At 50.3% G+C, this 18894-nt stretch overlaps 8 protein-coding genes across 8 annotated transcripts; 4 read left to right on the top strand and 4 right to left on the bottom strand.

Annotated features, from left to right (window-relative positions):
• Positions 1-95: 95 nt before the first annotated feature.
• N7455_009878 (uncharacterized protein) lies at positions 96-578 on the top strand (the record flags this gene model as incomplete). Its single annotated transcript, XM_065606319.1, has 2 exons — positions 96-122; positions 153-578. 2 exons carry the CDS (start codon positions 96-98, stop codon positions 576-578), a joined length of 453 nt encoding a protein of 150 aa, XP_065460282.1.
• A 250-nt stretch (positions 579-828) lies between these two features.
• N7455_009877 (thiamine pyrophosphate-dependent dehydrogenase E1 component subunit alpha) lies at positions 829-2435 on the top strand (the record flags this gene model as incomplete). The annotated part of the gene is made up of 5 exons (XM_065606318.1): positions 829-959; positions 1034-1221; positions 1275-1336; positions 1395-1604; positions 1665-2435. The coding sequence occupies 5 exons, from the start codon at positions 829-831 to the stop codon at positions 2433-2435; spliced, it is 1362 nt and encodes a 453-aa protein (XP_065460281.1).
• A 205-nt stretch (positions 2436-2640) lies between these two features.
• On the bottom strand, positions 2641-3453 carry N7455_009876 (spherulation-specific family 4 protein; the record flags this gene model as incomplete). Its single annotated transcript, XM_040961745.2, has 1 exon — positions 2641-3453. One exon carries the CDS (start codon positions 3451-3453, stop codon positions 2641-2643), a length of 813 nt encoding a protein of 270 aa, XP_040807830.2.
• A 1053-nt stretch (positions 3454-4506) lies between these two features.
• On the bottom strand, positions 4507-10113 carry N7455_009875 (CCR4-NOT core ubiquitin-protein ligase subunit MOT2; the record flags this gene model as incomplete). The annotated part of the gene is made up of 5 exons (XM_065606317.1): positions 4507-6680; positions 7506-9643; positions 9704-9819; positions 9940-10006; positions 10061-10113. The coding sequence occupies 5 exons, from the start codon at positions 10111-10113 to the stop codon at positions 4507-4509; spliced, it is 4548 nt and encodes a 1515-aa protein (XP_065460280.1).
• A 386-nt stretch (positions 10114-10499) lies between these two features.
• Positions 10500-11489, top strand: N7455_009874 (complex I 30 kDa subunit family protein; the record flags this gene model as incomplete). Its single annotated transcript, XM_040961753.2, has 3 exons — positions 10500-10668; positions 10733-11382; positions 11439-11489. The coding sequence occupies 3 exons, from the start codon at positions 10500-10502 to the stop codon at positions 11487-11489; spliced, it is 870 nt and encodes a 289-aa protein (XP_040807835.1).
• Positions 11490-11942: 453 nt separating this feature from the next.
• On the top strand, positions 11943-13368 carry N7455_009873 (BUD22 family protein; the record flags this gene model as incomplete). The annotated part of the gene is made up of 2 exons (XM_040961715.2): positions 11943-12185; positions 12274-13368. The coding sequence occupies 2 exons, from the start codon at positions 11943-11945 to the stop codon at positions 13366-13368; spliced, it is 1338 nt and encodes a 445-aa protein (XP_040807806.2).
• Positions 13369-13703: 335 nt separating this feature from the next.
• On the bottom strand, positions 13704-16497 carry N7455_009872 (Zn(II)2Cys6 transcription factor; the record flags this gene model as incomplete). Its single annotated transcript, XM_040961717.2, has 5 exons — positions 16379-16497; positions 16185-16316; positions 15852-16117; positions 15709-15794; positions 13704-15650 (listed from the first exon to the last, which is right to left on the bottom strand). The coding sequence occupies exons 1-5, from the start codon at positions 16456-16458 to the stop codon at positions 13704-13706; spliced, it is 2511 nt and encodes an 836-aa protein (XP_040807843.1). The 5' UTR covers positions 16459-16497.
• Positions 16498-17354: 857 nt separating this feature from the next.
• On the bottom strand, positions 17355-18410 carry N7455_009871 (putative proline utilization protein PrnX; the record flags this gene model as incomplete). Its single annotated transcript, XM_040961734.2, has 1 exon — positions 17355-18410. One exon carries the CDS (start codon positions 18408-18410, stop codon positions 17355-17357), a length of 1056 nt encoding a protein of 351 aa, XP_040807840.2.
• Positions 18411-18894: the final 484 nt, after the last annotated feature.

Here is an 18894-nt window from a genome sequence, read left to right as displayed (position 1 = left end):
GCAAACGGTATCTATATATTGCCCTTTGTGTAACTTTAACTTCCCACCAATCAACCATATCTCCATCTTCTCAAACCAAACTCGTATATCTAGTCATGACATACCCAGGCATCGACGGCAGAGTCGCAGACCTAGAATCAGGCATACAGTAGCGCATCATCGCAGCAGTCTTCCGGTACAAAGCGAGCGGAGAGCTCGCCGTCCTACTTATGAAGCGAGCCACCGGCGAAGCCAAATATCCCTGGTGGAATATTCCAACTGGCCCAGTTCTCAACACTGATGTGGCTATCCGCGATACCGTGGAGCGCATACTTCTCGACCAGACCGGTCTTGGACTCGAGGGCGACCACATTATCGAGGAGGTGGAGTCATTGAGGTGGGGATCTGAAGGGGAAATCATCATCAAACTCAACTTTGTGATTTATGATGAATCTTCCGACCTCGTCACAATCAGTTACGACGAGTTCTTCGAATATCAATGGGTGGAAGAGGAACGTATTGGCACTCTTGCCATGCCTGTTTCAATGCAGGATGTGATCCGCGATGGATTTGAGCTACAACGCTTGGGGGCTTTTTGAGGTGTGTGGTATTTGCTGCCTCATTTTAGAGATGGTATAAGAATACCGAGAATACCAAGAATTCAATCAAGTGAAATGTTCGAATGTTCTAATGTTCTTGTGTGTCTGTATTCTCTTCCCCGCATCGGATACTCGGTTGGCCGCGGTGACGTTAAAATGCCGACGCCAACCGCTCTCCGCACTCCCCCAGATTTAACACTCAAAGACCCAATCTCTCACCTTTCTCTCATTGAAACAAATTAAACCAACAATGTTAATAACAAGAGACACCAAAATGTCTCTAAAGCTCCTGACTCGAAATGGCCTTCGTAGCAAGCCCATAACCACAGCTCGCATCATCCCCGCACGGAGGTGGAGTAGCTCCATCTCGCAGCCGCCGGGGTCAGACAGGTGATCGCTTCAAGGGCAATGTTTTTTGATTTTTGGAAACACTGACAGGATGTTGATTTGTTTAGCGTTCGATTCCCCGGGGCTGTCAACAGCAAATTCACCTCGGAGATGGCCTTCCTTAAAGCCTCGGATCTGCCCGCTATCCCTACCTACCGAGTGATGGATTCGGGCGGTTACCAGGTTGATAAGACAAGACCAGCACCCGATGTTACAAATGAGGAAGTCTTGACATGGTACAAAAATATGCTGTCTGGTTAGTTAGCCCCCGCTTGATGTGATATCAAGTAGCTGACTTTTGGCGTGCAGTAAGCGTTATGGACGTGGTTATGTTCGAGGCACAACGGCAGGGTCGCTTAAGTTTCTACATGGTATGGTCAATTTATTAATAGTGAGAAGAACATGGCTAATCCAACTGGTTATCTGTAGGTTTCCGCCGGCGAAGAAGGCATCACAGTTGGATCCGCCGCAGCATTAACACCAGATGATGTGGTCTTTGCACAATACCGCGAAGCCGGTGTATTCCAGCAACGTGGATTCACACTAAAGAACTTTATGAGCCAGCTCTTCGCCAATTGCAACGATACAGGCCGTGGCCGAAATATGCCAGTCCACTACGGACAAAACTATCCTCGCATGGTCAGTATCACCGCCTCCTTGCTACCGCATAGTCTATTTCATAACTCACACACCCAACAGCACACAATCTCATCACCATTAGCCACACAAATTCCCCAAGCCGCCGGAGCAGCCTACGCCCTGAAACTCCAAGACCTCCAAAATCCAAACCGGGATCCACGCATTGTAGCCTGCTATTTCGGCGAAGGAGCCGCCAGCGAAGGCGACTTCCACGCCGCACTGAACATCGCCGCAACAAGGTCCTGCCCGGTCGTCTTCATATGCCGAAACAACGGCTACGCAATCTCAACGCCAACGCTAGAGCAGTATCGAGGCGATGGAATCGCCAGTCGCGGTGTGGGATACGGCATTGACACGATCCGCGTCGACGGCAATGACGTCTTCGCCGTAAACGAAGCAATGAGAGAGGCACGTCGACTTGCCCTAAGTGACGGTGGCCGACCTGTACTGATCGAAGCCATGAGCTACCGTGTCTCGCACCACAGTACCAGCGACGACAGCTTTGCGTATCGCGCCCGCGTCGAGGTTGAGGATTGGAAACGTCGGGATAACCCTATTATCCGGCTGCGGAAGTGGCTTGAGAACCAGGGGATTTGGAGTGAGGAGCAGGAGAAGCAGACGCGGGATGAGATGCGGAAGGCGGTGTTGAAGGAGTTTGGTGAGGCGGAGCAGCAAAAGAAGCCGTCGCTTAGGGAGGCTTTTGCGGATGTTTATGAGGAGATTACTGAGGAACAGAGGGAGCAGATGGCGGAGCTTAAGCGCATCTTGGAGACCTATCCTGATGAGTATGATCTGCGGCCGTATAAGGATGGGATTAATGGGTTGGATTGAGAGGGTTTGTCTCTACAAAATATATATGCGCCCCTTTGGGTGTTAGAGGGTTATATTAAATACAAGAGCTCTATCCATATAGATTTCGGGGATGTTCAGAGAAAGGCTGTTTTGTCGTAATGTCTATTGAGTATTCCGGCTGCATTCATTTATGGAATATTCCATAGTTTCTCAGCCAAGAACAAAATATAAAAATATACAAACCCTAATATCGACAATGCCCCCTACGCCTAGCACTTCGGCTTTGCGCAACAGCAACAGCAACCTTAGGCACAGTAGAGAGACTCATATAATTATCATCCGAAGCCAGATAAATAGCACCGAGCCCCATATCCTTCGCCAACCGAACAACATCACCAACATCGGCATCCCCAGGCGTATGATTCAAGATAGCAGCACTCTTTTCATAATGATCAGGCGTCGAGAAATGCTCATCAGGAGCCAGAGCGACCCAATTAGCATAAGTATTCTCATACTCGACAATAAAGTCCGCCGCCGCAAACCACTTGCCAACATCAGCCACGAGCTTGACGCCAGGGTTGAAGATGACAGTGCTTAAGCCGCTGCTCTTAGACTTCCTCGACAGGTTCTCGAAATAGGCGAGTTTTCTCGGATCTTCGCCGTTGGCTGCCTCGTCGAAGAAGATGCCGGAGAGACGGATATTCTTCCCTGTGTATGTGGCCCATTTGGCGTAGGTAGCGATGTCCTTTTCGACCTCGGAGCTGGATCGTGTGCCTTGTTTTGTATGGGTGTAACCCAGTACTTTGGCGTTGGAATAGCTGTTTAGCTTCGCGATGGCGGTTATGAAGACTTCTTCTGGGTATTCTGTGTCGCCGGGGCCGGTGGATGGGTTGATGATCAGGTAGAATGGGATTGAGGGTTGGGCTTCGATTGAGTCGTAGATTGTATTCCATGCATCTATGCCGGGCCAGGCGTATAGTGGAACTAGTAGGCCGGTTGATATGACGGTTGAGGCTAGAGTAAGCACGGTAGCTATGATAGGAAGTAATAGGAACATCGTTGTATATGTTGGGCTGAGCGTGAGGAAGTAAACGAATGAACATAGCACCTAGAGGGGCCAATTATATAGAAATGGGCGCTAGGAAAGGGAAGAAAGACTAACAAGATTGACGGGAAAGTATACTCAGTGAGTAATGCACGCTTTATACACCTGGGCATGCCGAGAGACTCGGGAAATAATATCCTATGGGAAGAAAGGGATCGGATGGCAACAGCAGAGTCAAAGATCAGCCTCAATCTCTACTGTTTCCAAATCGAAAGTAGAAAGAGACCTAAAATGACACCAATCAGCCACATGTTTCAAGAGCCAGACACCTTGGACACGAGGGAAATGGTTCATTCGCCTTGAATAGCCAAATAGGCATCGTGTGATACCAAGAATGAGCTACTGTCGGATCCCTTCGGAGGAATGAGCCCTCATTAAATGTCTGGGCTTAATTGAAATGTACAAAGTAGAGGAATGTGGAAGTCAAGAGTTCCAGCCCTGGCGGAGTCGGTAATTGATCTCTTGGCATATCCCCCCTTGATCTGTAGATATTGATGTTTTGAGCCATGTTATGTAGCCGATGAGAGTCGGAATTCAGATATATTATTCACCTGTAATAGCTGCAATGTAGTGAACGCGCCATGTCTCAGATCTGACGCATTGACGGGCAGATTTAGGTGCAATATATATCACACCCAAGAACTAGTAACAGTCAATTCCGGGGGTGTTTCGATGTTCACTTGGCGTCGAGGGGTCACTTAAATTCCAAATTTGTTTACCCATTGTATCTCAAGTATAGTATTGAGGATAGGGCTAGAAAGTGCATGTCTAATTAAAGTGTTGGAAATTAGATTACTGGACTACGCAGACAAGCATAATGTTTACAATTATTCATTCAGGATAAGATAGATAATGATACAGAATGGACTAGAGCGCCGTGAAATACCACCATCCGGGGTATCATGCAAATCCATATGTACACGCATAGAAATTCCAAGTCCGCCCAGGAATACGTGATTGCGAAAAGGACCGACAACTCCGATCCAAGATAGAGTCAGTGGCTGATTACAGCTCCGACCCAGCAGCAAAGTTCAATGCCTGCTGCTGAAGCTTCTTGTTCCGTCGAAGCAAAGCTGCAAACTTCTTGTCTAGCGAATCCATTTCTTTCCGGGTCAGCTCGAGGTCCTTCTGAGAACGACCAGAGAGATCCTTCAGCTCCTCGTTGGTCAAGCCGGCAACGTCGTCGAGGGTTGGGTTGGTACCGACCATGCTCGGGTTGCCCAGCATGTGCTGCGCGGTAACTGCAGCGAAGGAGCGAACGGCAGCAGGGGTGGTGTTGAGAAATTCTGCCGAGTTGGCGACGGCCCAGTCATGGTTGCGGGTGCTGTCTGCCTCCATGGCCGAGAGGACGTTAGGTGGGATCACGGATTCCGCCGCTTCAAGAGAAGAGGATGGAGACGTGGCACCCAGGCGAGTGGGCATGTCGTCAACCCAGCAGATGTTAAACTTTTCTGGGTTCGCGAAAAGTGCTTCCAGACCTCCACTGGGATTGCTTGCGTCGTCTCCAGTCATGAAAGGATCGGTGATACCGGCCATGTTCTTCTCCAGCTCAAGGTACCGCTCCTCCTCTTCTGGCTCCAGGTGGCGCAGGACACAACCGCGGGGTGTGATGAGGCATCGAGTCTTGAGGAAATCATCGCCAATTCGAACTGGCTCTCCACGAAGTAGAGTTTTCCGATCCTCCTCAGTCAACTCGTTGGGACACTGGAGATAATCGTAGTCCTCCGCAGTGCACTTCATGTCGGTGCGCTGGCTGAGGTTGGGAGGGTTGAAGAGGGAACTTTTGTTGAGGTCAAGTTCGCCGGACTTGTGCATCTCAGCGAGCAACTCGTGAAGAGGCTTGGTTCGTTCCACAAAAAGGTCCTTGATTGCCCTTCCAAGGGCCTCGGAGTCCTTGACCAACTGTCCAACTGTATTGTTTGAACGCCATGGTTCTACGGGGATTTCCTTCTGAACAGGTGGCTCTTCGACAGGGGGAGGAGTAGGCTCCCTGACAGGCTTGATATCCTTGGTGGCTTTCACTTTCTTTGCGGTAGTATCCACCTTGGGTTCGGCCTTGACTGGAGAAACGCTCGCTGGTTTCACAGGGCTCGATTTTTCGGGGGCACTAGCAGCAGGTGCATCGGCTGTGCTCACAGTGGCTGTGGGGGCCTTCTTGGTCTTGCGCTTTCGCCCCATGATGGGCGCTTGAACAGGCTCCTCATTCACAGGCGCAGTTTCGACCTTCTTAGCCTCGGCCTCCTTCGCCTTCTGCTTCCGCTCCTTCTTGACCTGGCTCTTGGTCATGGAGCGAACAGGGGCGGAGCCGATACGAGTAGAAGCAGGAGGGGAATTGGCACGAGAAGCAGAGGTGGAAGGATAGTAATCAGCTTCCCATCCCATATCAGCAGGAGTGTCAGGGATGCTGGTTGAGGAGATACTCTGTCTCCTAGAGCGGGACTTGGTACCCCCAGCGAGAGAAGCAGGCACAGAAGGTGCGGTGACAATGGGAGGAGTTTCTGGCTTTGGGGTTTCTACCACACGCAGAATACGAGGCTGGCGAGTAGCAGGGGAGTCAGAAAGGCGTGATGCGATGGTCTGGGGTGTGTCAGGTCGCGACCCGATTACAGAGACAGAGCCAGGAGGTGGAGCCTGCTCAGTCTTGACGGATAGGGGTAGCGGGGAGCCAAAATCAAGTGGGCTGCCTTTGGTAGTGGCAGAACTTGGCCGCGACTGGTGTGTAGCCTTTGTAGGGGAATCTTTGAAATCAGCTCCAATATTGAACTCGCTCTTGCGTTGGGTACGAGCTTTGCTCGCGGACTTTTGCACGGGCGATCCAAAGGAGATTTGGGAGGCGTCCTTCACGCGGCTTGATGTCAAAGGTCCACCCACGGTGAGCTCAGGGCTTAAAAGACGGGAGGGGCTGTCAATACGGCTCTGCGAGGGGCTGTTCAGCCGTGAAATGGTGGGCGTCAATCCAGGTGGGAGAATTGGAGCAGGAGACGAAGGTTTAGAGGAACTGTGTTCCTGGAAGATAGAGGACGAGGGATGAGCATGGGGTAAAGGTAGTCCAGGTGGCAGAGTCGGAGTTCCAGCACGAGCGGCTGACTCGCCAGGTAACTGAGATTTCAAAAAGCCAAAGCTGTCAACAGGTCGTCGGTCCTTGGATTGATCTCCAAGAGGAGGAAAGTCCTCATTTACTAGAGCATTGAGTCAGCGAATGTTCAAAAAAGCAAAAGGTGGCGATGTGAGTGGTCAGATGAAGGTGAGGTAAGGATCAGATCGAAATCGCTTCAGACGATTGCGAGGACTAAGCAGCAGCAGCACGACTAAGCGAAAATACAAAAAAGACCTCGAGATAATTACATGATGGGCATCTCCCGGACCAGGCACAGTGTAGGAGAGGGCGTCTATGTAAACGGCGGCTGTGAGGAAACTGATTTCGAATAAGACCCTTTTCGGCTTGTGGTATCAGGGTAGGGAGATCTTAACGTACATTAATCCATAATAAACACCCGAGGTCTTCAAGACACAGCAGATCATATAATGGAGGTCCGGATGCAACAAAAACACAGTAGAAAGGGAATACACAGCCGCCGAATACAAAGGGAGCCCGGAACACACGCCCGTATGTCCATGAAATGCGAAGGCACCTGGAAAGAGCCAGAGGAAACATGCAAGAAATAGATAGCAATTGAAGGAGGCAGGGGAAAGACCATAGTACGCCAGGTGAACGACCAGCCATCGCATAAATCAGAGCTGCCGGTCTGACCACGAATAAAACAGAAACAACATATGCAAGGCCTCCATGTCGAGCGAAGGAAGAAAGAAAGAAAGAAAGAAAGAAAGAAAGGGAATTGATATCATGTCATCAGGATAAATCAGGCCCATCAAGGGAAGGTCATAGCGAAGAAGCGAGGAAAAAGCAGGAAATAAAATCACGGGAACAAGAGGTTAAAGGGAAACCATGGGGATTCACCACCGACTGATGCCACCACCATACACCATTGAGGGGTTGTACCCACCTTGACCCTGACTCCCGTACAACGCCTGCCCAGCAGTAGCATTCGCACCGACTTGATGCATTCTCGCCTGCAAAATGCTCGGGTCCGCAAGATCTACTACACCACCTCCACCGGAGGAAGTGTTAGCGTGTCTGTGCTTCTTTCCCTTCTTCTTCTGCTTCTGTGGGCCGGAATCAGGCATTACACCCGTTTGGGGCCCATAGAAGGAGCTGAGAAGGCCATTGACAGGAGTCATGGGGGGCGGGGTATTGTGCTGTTGAAGAAAAGGGAACATGAACTCACGCTTAGCAGCCTCTTGGCTCTGTAAACCACCAACATTCGTACCAGTTCGTCCACGCAGTAGTTCGCGCATTAACTCGGGAGTCGGATCTTGCTTTCCTCCATTGCCACCAAGCCCGGAGGTGAAACCATGTCCTTGGGCGAACATTCCACCACCACTAATCGGAGGGGTACCGGCCGTCTTCAATCCCGGCGGGGGACCCTGGACACCACTGGCATAGAATCCGCTTGCTGCAAGACCGTGTTGAGGGCTTGGAGCAGAAAGAGGGTTGGGAGATGAAGATTGCATTTGGCCCAACATGCGTGCGTTAGGCATATTCTTAGAACCGACCTCATTCGCAAAGGAGAATCGGGAGGACTGTCGGCTCTGTGCTGCCTGCAGCGCATTAAACTGTGCCATTTGATTCTGCACAAGGCCTTGGCGGACTTGGGCGGCTTGGTCCAGAGCGGCAGAGCTGAGAGGGTCAGCCAGACCAGCTTGTTGATTACCGGCGGACTTGAGTAGCATCAACTGCTGTTGCTGCAAGGGAGTTAAGCTTCGTCCAGCGAGGTTCAAGCCTTGGAATTGATGGCTAGTCGCAGAGACAGGAGATCCAACAGTTGAGTTGTCCGCGGTGTCCTGCTGCGAAGGCGGCTGGATAGCACCGTGGGACTCCCGGGTCTGGCGATTGCGCGGGGGATTTGCTTCCTCTGGCTCACCACCTAGCTGGAGGCTACCAGCTTCACGGCTATCCTCCTCGGCTGCAACAGATTGGAGCAACTCGTGCTCGCGGCTCAGACGCTCCTGTTCGACTTTCTCGCGCATTGCTCTGCGCTTGACGCCGCCATATGGATCAATGAAAGACGGGTAATCCTTGATTAACTTGACCTCTTCCGCACTCAATTCGGCCGTGCTGAAGGAAAACCTGAAATCCGGAGAGTTGATATCCTTGAGCAAAGTGTCAAATGGTGATGGCAGCTTGGGAGGTTGAGGCGCACGGCGAGGACGTGGTTGCGGGGCCGGAGATTGAGGATCAACCTGGGAGATTGATTGTGGGGGTTCCTGGGAAACTGGAGACGGCTTCTCTGCTCGCTTCGATTCTTCAACTGGGGTCGCCACATTGACACTAGCGGGTCGTGGGCTATTAATGGAGGCTTGGCTGCCAGTGAGACTAGTCCTCCTGGTTCGCTGAATAGCAACATCTTTGTTAGCCCAACTGGCGGTTGATGGCAGAGCCGGGCCATCTGGTATGCCGGTGCGACTACTGATCGAGTCATCCTTGCTCGGTTGCCGGCGCATAGGATGGGCGATGGGTTGAGCGGACCTCACGTGAGAGGGGGTAGGTGGGATATTTGGGCGTTGGGTGGAAATCGTGTTCATAGATGAGAGATCCTGGCGGCTGTAACTGTCGCTGTCCTCCCCAGTTTCGTGTAAGAAAGTGCAGTTCCGATTATTGCACTGCTCATTGCGAAGGAAGGAGGAGCAATATTTAGTTGTTCCGTATTGCGCCCTGAGCACTCGATCACCATTTCCAGAACCGTCTACGGCGTTGATGCACATCGCAGCATCGGCTTTGCGCGAGAAAGTCACGTAAACACCAATTCCCTGGTTAGGGTTGCCGCCGGGCTTAGCCTTGCTGACCACGATCTTCTCAATCTCGCCATATTGACCGAAATATTCCCGTCCGCGGAGCGTTTGAAGGAGTTGATTTTCGTCTCGGATCGTAGGGTTGAGGCCGATAACGTAGACCAAGTTCTTTTGGACCACACGGACACCGGCTAAGTTCTTCCGACTGGAAGTCTCGATTTCACGCTTTTCGGCTTCCTTCTTTTTCGCAGCAGCCGCCTTGCGGTGTTTCAGTGCCAAATCTGCCTTGAACCTAAACACAATATGTTAGTTGGGATGTGGCGAAGATATCACAGAGTATGGGTCAACTCACTCCTCAACGTCAGGAATCTTGTACTGGATGGTACTTTCGTCGTATCCGCGCCGACAGTTGGGGCATCGTCCTTCTTCATTCTGCGTTTTAATATTATTGTAGCAGAATTGGCAAATCTAAAAAAAAAAGGATCACATGTTAGGTCTGGGACAGGGAGACAAAGACGAGCGATCTGTCCCTGTCACAACATAGCAAGGAGTGACAGAGTCGCATCAAGGATTATGATCAGAGCTTACCTGATATCCACAAGGACACGGTTTAAAATTCTTATCGGAGAGATCGAACTCTTCAATGCACAGGGGGCTGTGGGGTGATTAGTACATAGATCGCGCGGGTTGAATGAACGTCAAGACGTACCAGAACTCGTCATCGTCGTCGATGACGGAATCGATCAATGAAAGACTGGACATGGTTGTGGGGAATACGGTGACAACCGGAGAGGGACACGAGATCTCAAACGCCGACACCTGATTAAATCGGACGAGAAACTGTGAAAATAAAAGAAGTACGCTGCCCTGTAAAGTGTAGAAAGACGAACGGCGATTAGATGTTTGGGGAGGAGCGAGAATAAGAGAGGGCAAAAGAAAAGGTGGAGATGATTGATAGAAGAGGGTGAACGGGGAGAAGAAGGAAGGAAATTGTGAAGCGCGGCTTCATTTTGCTGGCATTGCCCGATTGAGTTTAGCGTGTGCCCAACACGTGACCAAAAGTGCTCGACCACTCTAAACCTTCACAATCCGACTTACGTGCCTCCGTCCCCTCCTCCCGTTGCATCTGCCATTGCTCCCTCTACACAATGGCCTCCGCACGCTCTTTGATGCGCCTGGGTTCTGGACGCTCTGTGGCATCTGCCACGAGGTCCATGGCCGCCCGCACCTTTTCTTCCGCCTCCCTTCAGTGTGCCCCCAAGGCCTCGACAGCACCGGGCCCGGAACCTGAGAACATGCGCCAGGCGCAGCGCCCGCGTATGTGCAATGGACCAGCCAAAAGATAGGATACAATTGAGCTAACCGAACCGTGTTTTGCCAGCCTCGGGACCCCTACGTGCCCCCGTGGTCAACCCTACCGACAAGTACCAGCCCATGGCCGAGAGCCTCCACGCCTATGGGCAGTACGTTATGTCCTGCCTGCCCAAATATATCCAGCAGTTCACAGTCTGGAAGGATGAGCTCACCGTTTACACCGCTCCCGCCGGTGTTGTTCCCGTGATGAGCTTCCTCAAGAACCACACTGCTGCCGAGTTCACCCAGATCTCCGATATCACGGGCGTCGACTTCCCCACCCGCGACCAGCGCTTTGAAGTCGTCTACAACCTGCTCAGCGTTCGTCACAACTCCCGTATCCGTGTCAAGACCTACGCGGATGAGGCCACCCCCGTCCCCAGTGTGACTGGTCTCTTCGAGGGTGCTCTGTGGTACGAGCGTGAGGTGTACGACATGTTCGGTGTGTTCTTCTCTGGACACCCTGATCTGCGCCGCATCATGACCGATTACGGCTTCGATGGCCACCCACTGCGCAAGGACTTCCCCTTGACCGGTTATACTGAGTTGCGCTACGACGAAGAGAAGAAGCGCATCGTTATTGAGCCCCTTGAGCTTACTCAGGCGTTCCGCAACTTCGAGAGCGGCTCTACTGCCTGGGAGCCCGTGGGTGCGGGTCAAGACCGCACTCCCGAATCCGTAAGTCATATTCCCTTGATTACTAAAAGACATTGCCCTGACCTGTTCAACTATAGTTCAAGCTTCCGACCCCCAAGCCGGAGGAGAAGGAGGAAGAAAAGAAATAGAGAGGGTCTGTATGCGTATCATTTTCTTTGCCATGTTTGTATGTACATATCCGTCAGTGTTAATCGATGGTCTTTTTTTGTCCAAGCAATATATCCAGCAATGTAGTCCAGCAATGTCGTGCACGTAGCAGTTAATTTGCATGAGTTCAATCATAAAGATAACCTACCATGACTCGTACCGAACTTCTATTTTTTTCATAATCGGAATTTACCTAGAAACATACCTAAGTATAGTTTGAACTAGATATCAAACCGATTGATTCGCGATGGCCATTGCAAGCGTCTGTCTTGGCACCGGGATCCGCCCAAGAAAAAAAAAATAAGCTACACCAACATCCGACGATCAACACGACCCTCGAAACTGCCCACGGTTTTTTTGTTCAACGAGCCATAAACTCTTTGACTCGATTATCTGAATACTGTACATTCCCATACGCTCACGTCGCCGAAAAAATGCTCAAGCGCAAGCTCGAAGAAGTCAGCGGCCCCGCGCGGTCCAGCGACACCCGCAAAATGTCCATCCACGGCACCCGGTTGACGCAAATGTTCGAGAACGGCGTATTGATGATCATGCGTGGTCTCAAGACATCGCGCGGCTTTGAGCGACAAAAGCTCAGTCGGCGAGAGAAGACAGCGAAGCAGCAAAAGGACGAGAAGGCGTTGGCGCGACTAAAGGAAGAGATCGAGACTTTGAAGGTATGCAGTTATTGTCACTGTGGAAATGCAGACGGCTTTGCGAAGGGTCTTCACTTAAAAACTCGATTGCTAACATTCGGTCTAACAGGGTCTCGATTACCATATCACATCCGAGCGATACCTGTTCAAGCAACTGATCAGAACGAAGCGAATCGCAGAAACACGGACATTTGGAGAGTTCCAAGCCGTCAAGAAAGTCTCTCAGGATGGACCGAAGAGTACAGCCGAAGCCAATATCCTAGCACGACTATTCAAATCCACCCCAGTGCAGAAGGAAATGCCCGGGATCATGGCGGGCATTCGGAAACTACTTCGAATCGACGATGCGCCGACTAGCAAGGCGACAAAGGAGACCAACAAGAAGGATGCGCCGGCAAAGAAGGCACGGAAGGAAACCAGTGGATCGGAGTCTGAATCAGAGACAGCGACGACAAAACCCCGGCGCGGCGAGCAGGCCTCCCGCTCCGCGAACGACATGGACATCTCCGGCTCAGAAGAATCCGGAGACGAAGACCTCTCACAATTCAACTCGCGACTTGGACCGGGGTCAGACTCTGAAGCTGACTCGGAATCCGGCGACGAGGAAGATCTCGCCCCAGGCGATATTTCTGATTCTATCTCCCGCTCCCCATCACCATCCTTCTCTGCGGACTCCCCGCCACCTAAGAAAGTGAAGGGAACCAAGGGTTCTACTGAAGCTTTGAAATCCACGACGTTCCTGCCATCTTTAATGAACGGTGGTTACTGGTCTGGCTCGGAAGAAGCTACTGATGAGGAAGATTCCGGTAAGAAGCCTGTTCGTAAGAACCGAATGGGTCAGCAGGCGCGTCGGGCTTTGTGGGAGAAGAAGTTCGGAGCTACTGCAAACCATGTCAAGCAGGAGCAGCTGGCTGCGAAGTATGGTGGTAGAGATAATGGTTGGGATACGAAGCGCGGTGCAACTGACGGTTCGCGAGGTGGGAGAGGAGGGAGAGGAGGCAGACGTGGTGGTTTCGGCAGTGGGCCTGCGCGGCTTCAGAGAGATGGTCCTGATGGGGCTCACTCTGGGCAGCATTCTGGTGGCAAACCTAAAGGTGGTCCGCCTAAGGATGAGGGCCCATTGCATCCCTCTTGGGAGGCGAAGCGGAAGGCCAAGGAGCAGACGGCAGCTACTTTCTCTGGAAAGAAGGTTACGTTCGATTAGAGTTATGGGCATTATGTATGTCTATCAATCAATGTTTGAGGTTCGTTACAAGCAAACGAGCAGATATTACGATTTCCCTATGTGATACAGGTTTAAAGTCACCCGACCCTGACAAAAAAAAGATTGCTTGCAATATATAAATTGATGCATTGGGAATAAGCTGTGTACAATTTCCGAGATTTCCACCACCCAGGCGCAATATATAGCAGCGAAACACACACAGTCGCAAGATGGTATACCAATAAAACGAAAACCAAAGTCATAAGACCCAACCCAAACATGTTGTATAAATGAGTCGCTGCTTAATAAACAAAGCAAGATGGAAAAAAATTTGATCATGGATCCCTCATGAAGTTCAGCCAGTGAGGGGGGTCAGATCTGCCACTAGGGGGCTTCATTTCAGCACCAGGCAAACCATTAGGCTGACCCTGTGAATCTGGCTCGAAGCAAGGAATAGCAGTGAACTCGCCCAATTCTTGCGGGAAATTGGAAACAAAATGATCAAAGCCAAAGTGTGGCATCTGTGAGAGGGACTGCTGAGAAATGGAGAAAGTATCGGGGAGTGGGACTTCTTCGTCTTCTGGAATGCTCTGACTAGGCCCAGCAGGTGTTGTAACAGCACCGCCCACACCGATCATGGCCGCAGAAGGAGGTGTCAGGGTCATGCCATGGAGAATATTAGAAGGACCCGCCATAGTAGGCGCTTGGGATTGTACACTTTGCGGGACATTTTGCTCACTTGAAGCATAATTTTCCTGCTGTTGCCACGCGAGCGTGGAAGGTGAGATAGGTCCTGCTTTCCAAAGCATTTCCCAGTTTTTGAACCGGTCGTAGGCGGACTCGACGGCACCTCCGCTGCTCATATCCGGTTGGGTCTCGCTCCATGCTTCAAGACGGCGAATGGCACGTTCGAGCGCTTCTATGACACTAACAGCTGAACGAGCTGAGCCAACACCCATAGACATAATCTTGATTAGAGAAATTCCCTGTTCGAGAGCAGCACCGAGTCTTTCGGTTCGTTTGGTCAGGCCCTGGGCCAAAATGACCAGCAAAGCTGCACGGCATGAACTAAATTCGGTAAACGAGGCTCGCGCGAGACCGGTCTCGTCACGGAGCAAGCGGCACAAATCGATGATTTCCAAAGCTGCTTCCACGCAATCTGTAACAAGAGTCGCACGGTTCTTTGACAAGCCAGATAGAGCGGCGGAGCCCTTATACGGCGGGCCTTGAGAGGGGGTCTGGTAGATGCCTTTGATATTACTGAAAAGGAAAGGTCGTCCAATGAAGACTCGAGTCAGACAGTAGTCTAGCTTGAGATGGACATTAGATCTGAAAAGTGGTCCTGCGGGATTCAAATCGCGACAGGTAATCTCTTCCGGTAGAGTCGACCACCAATCAACAAGATGTTTCCGGAAATTCAGCAATCGTTCCAGACAGTCCTGCTGTTGCTCTTTGCGGTATTTTCGCAATGAGGTAATTTCATTTGATACCTCTCCAAGCTTCAAAGTCAATGTTATGAGTGTTACCATATTTGTATGGTTTGAGGGTTGATGGATGGGCATCAATCCGGGGAAATCGACCGGCAGGGGCGCATCAACGTCGCGGTCCGATAACGATGACGGTCTGCCGTGGAGAATGCTGACACGCTTTTCAATAGTAAAAGCTGTCCAGAAAACCCGATTTCGCACTTCGATCATGCGCGGAGACAGGCCTTCGCCGTGATACCTCCGATGCATTCCATTTTGAATGGCCAATTTCAGTGCTAAGCCAAAGTATGTGTAGCATAACCCTGAAGTATCCAATGGAAGCAAGTACGTCCCAATAAGTAGACAGGCCTGCACACTTCGAACCGAAGCGGTGGCGATGATGTCTGGTAAAAGCCTCGAGGCAAATTGGTAGAATGTGAGTCCGACCTCATCTTCCGAGAAGTGGTGGTCCTGACTTGCCGTAGAACCCGAGGGCAAACAATTCACGGGCGTGGATGACTCCATATGTGCGAATTGAGTGCCCACCGCCAGAACCATAAGAATACAGCACACCGCGCCTGCATCGTCAAATGACAAACTTTCAGGGTCAGTGTAGCAGATGCCCAATTTCTCAATTAACCAATCTTCCTCAATGTAGAAATTATTGGTTTGTGCGTATTTGAAGAAGATCTGGACAAGAAAATCGGCGACATAGCGCGGCGGTAAACATGTAATTGAGGAAGACACCTGAGGTGACGCGGACTGAAGTTGTGTACTTCGCCATCGTTCTTCAAAAGGCTCAACTTCAGAAGTTGCCTGCGAGGTTGGGTTTAGCATGAGTGGCTTCGCTCACCGACAATTCACGGGAACCTACCTCGGGTGCTGCAGTCTTCATCCACTCATCGATTTTCTTCCGGATCTTCATTGTGAAATTCAAGTATGAAAATTCCCCGGAATATTCTGAGAAATAGTGTCAATCAAGAAATCCCCATATACGTACTCCGGTGATCAACATACCGGTTGTGTTATCGGCCATAGCCTTGATTGTAAAATCCTCCTCATCAATGGCAAGATCCTCCAGCTCATTGGGGTCTTCCCGGGTGGAAATCGCATCGGACTCAGAATCGCGGTGTTTGGTCTTCAGATCCTCTGCGGCCTGGCGCAGAGACTGAATATCGAAAGTGATATTGGGTATATAATGCGACAGGAGACGTTCCATCAGGCGCACCCGTTCTGCCTCAGCGATGTCATTTCGACTCTGGGCGGCTGCTCGGTCCAAAAGTCTGGTATCAGGGGTTGCGCCATTAGCGGTCTAAATGGCAATATGATATGGTTATGCGGTAGACCTACGAGACAGACGTTGACCGGGTCTTTTCATTGGGGTCAATGTGAGTAAAATTGCATTGGCGGCGATATCGCAGACATCTCCGACAGGGCACACCTCCTTCGCATTTCTCTTTCACCCGGCGACAACCATCGCACCTGCGCAAAACCGATTGAGTTAGAGGATTCGATTTAATTGATATACTGGGGCGATAGCATACGCTCGAACAGCTCGCTTGCGGTTTTCTTCGGCCACGCGAGGACGTTTCTGCTGGGCGGGCGTCGGGGTCGAGTCGTCCATTACCGTGACAGCGGATCAGGGCATTGTCTAGAGAAAGGGAAATATATAAATAGATTGGAAATAAAAAGGAGATGTCAGACCGGAATGTCCGTTAGAAAATGGCCCACGTGAGGAGAAAAAGGGAAGGCTAATCGATAAAGGCAAGATATCCCCGCATCCCGGATTCATTTTGCTCCGCGCATCGGCTTTTTTGGGGTTTGGGGCTATTTTGGGGTCTTTAGGATCTTTGATACCTTTGATCACTTTTATAATCTACTTTTTTTTTTCTTTTACTTTTTTTCATATCTATAATTTACTTTATCTATAATGCTAATCTATTACCTCCAGCTTCAAGAATCGTTAGCAGACTAACCCGCCCAAGTCCGTCTATGCGTTCGTTTCATACTATTAAATGGGCATATATATCTATATAGGTCATATCTTAGTACCAGTTGACGCTATAACTCCCTAATGGTACTGGATGAGGTCGAAATACCTTGATAGCAGTATTTTCACTTCACTTTCAGCATTGTCTCTCCTCCAGTTTACTTCCTCATCCTCTCCAGGGCTAGGCGGTTCGTGTGGCCTGGGGAGGCAGAGAGACTTCATTCCTATTCTATTGGGTTTGCCTTGCTCTGTCCTGGGATTCATGAAGATTACAAACGACTTTCGGATGCCTACCAGAGAATGGGCGTTAGTTTGAGGGTGCATAATGATCCAATGGAGGTTCAGAGTTAATGACTTTGAATGACTCGAGTGTTGAGATCAGCAAAAGCGATTCCAGTAACTTGATAACTTGGTATTGTAGCATGTAAGCCCAGGAGTAAATGCTGTAGTAGGCCAATGATTTCCAATAATAATTTTGATCAACGATAGCTAATGTTTCCCGTTCTAAAATGCAGACATACCGAAGATACTTAGAACCCATCAACATGAGTCCCAAGCTCCATCTCAACCCCAACATCAAGCACCTTCTTCCCAACAACAAGATCCATAAGTCCCATACCGACACATTTATAAACAACATTACAACCAGCAGGAACATCAACCGCTCCCTCCACAATCCCCTCCGCCCCCAAAAGATCCCCCATCTCAATCAACTGCTCCTCCCCAAGACCAGCAGTAATCAACTCCCCAGCCTCCTCAAGACAAGCCGTCTTGGAATCAACATAAACCTTCCCACCACCCGAAAGCAAAGTCTCAGTATCAATCTCATGCATATTCGGCTTATACGAACCAATAAGCGAGATAAACCTCTGCTTAGGATTCTTCTGCAACGCCGCATACCCAAAATTCGGCACCGTAGCAGGCGTACAACTAAAGATAACATCGGCAGCCGAAAGTTTCTCCCCAAGCCTCTGCTCATAATCATCAACACCTTCCTTAGCAAGCGTGTCAAAAACAACACCGGGATAAGTCCCCCGCAATTCAGAAACAATATCCCTCTCCATCTCGGCGAGTCTCTTCGCACCGCGATTCACAAACGTTACCCGTCGCACCTGTTCGGGATACAGCAGTAGTGCAAGACGCGCATGCCACTCTGCTTGGCGCCCGCTGCCGAGAACAAGCACGTTGTCCTTGCGGAGGGTCGTGCAGCGCACGAAGAGGGTCATTGTTGCTAGTGCGGTGCGGAAGGCTGTTACTTCTGCTGCGGCTAGCAGGCCTTGCAGGCGGCCTTCGGGGTTGAAGATGTTGATTACGCCTTGGATTCCCGATGGACTTGCTGTTACCACTTTTATGCCGGTGGAGGCCGTGTCCGATACCGGCATGAAGATGCAGGTGTTGTCATTGCTTGTGGTGAAGACTGTGCGGAGGGGTTGGTGGATTTTTTTGGATGATGCTGGGGTTGAGGGCTTTGATTCTTCGGTTATGCTGATCAAGGCATTGCCGAGTGTTGTGATGAAGTCGTGGCATTGGTCTTGTGTTAGACTGCGGAAGATTTTGGAAACATTTGGTTCGGAAAGGATGTGCATTTTGGGTGTTTGATTCTGGCTTGTGAAATGCTTGAAGGACAGTCTTGTCAAGTTTACTTGTTTAAAAGAAGTAAATGAGATGCTTCTTGGGGTGATGAGTAGGATATACGGGGCAGACTATCGGATGGCCCCTCCGACACATACAAGTAACCTCGGGAGGGGCAAGCCTTCTAACCTGGTGGGGACTAAATTCCAAATGATTCGACCTCAATCATGCCTATCAGATTATCTCTCTGGTCTGATATCTTAATTTGATTGCTATCTTGACTAAAAGATATTCTAAGGATAAAAGCACTTCATTTTCAAAAATTGATTTCATTGATCATCATCAGAATGGACTTCTTAAGGTTCTCATAAAGCAGTAGCAACGCCATGAAAAATGCACCCAGCTAGACGCAAACAAAAATGCAGCAAAACAGCCCGTGGGCTGCTAAGGAAAGGCAAAACGATCTATGTAGCCTCCGAAAAGGAAAATCAGGACTCA

Source organism: Penicillium solitum (genome assembly GCF_028829755.1).
Source record: "Penicillium solitum strain IBT 25940 chromosome Unknown utg000008l_segment0_segment0, whole genome shotgun sequence".
NCBI lineage: Eukaryota > Fungi > Ascomycota > Eurotiomycetes > Eurotiales > Aspergillaceae > Penicillium > Penicillium solitum.
This window is presented reverse-complemented; position numbering and strand designations above follow the sequence as displayed.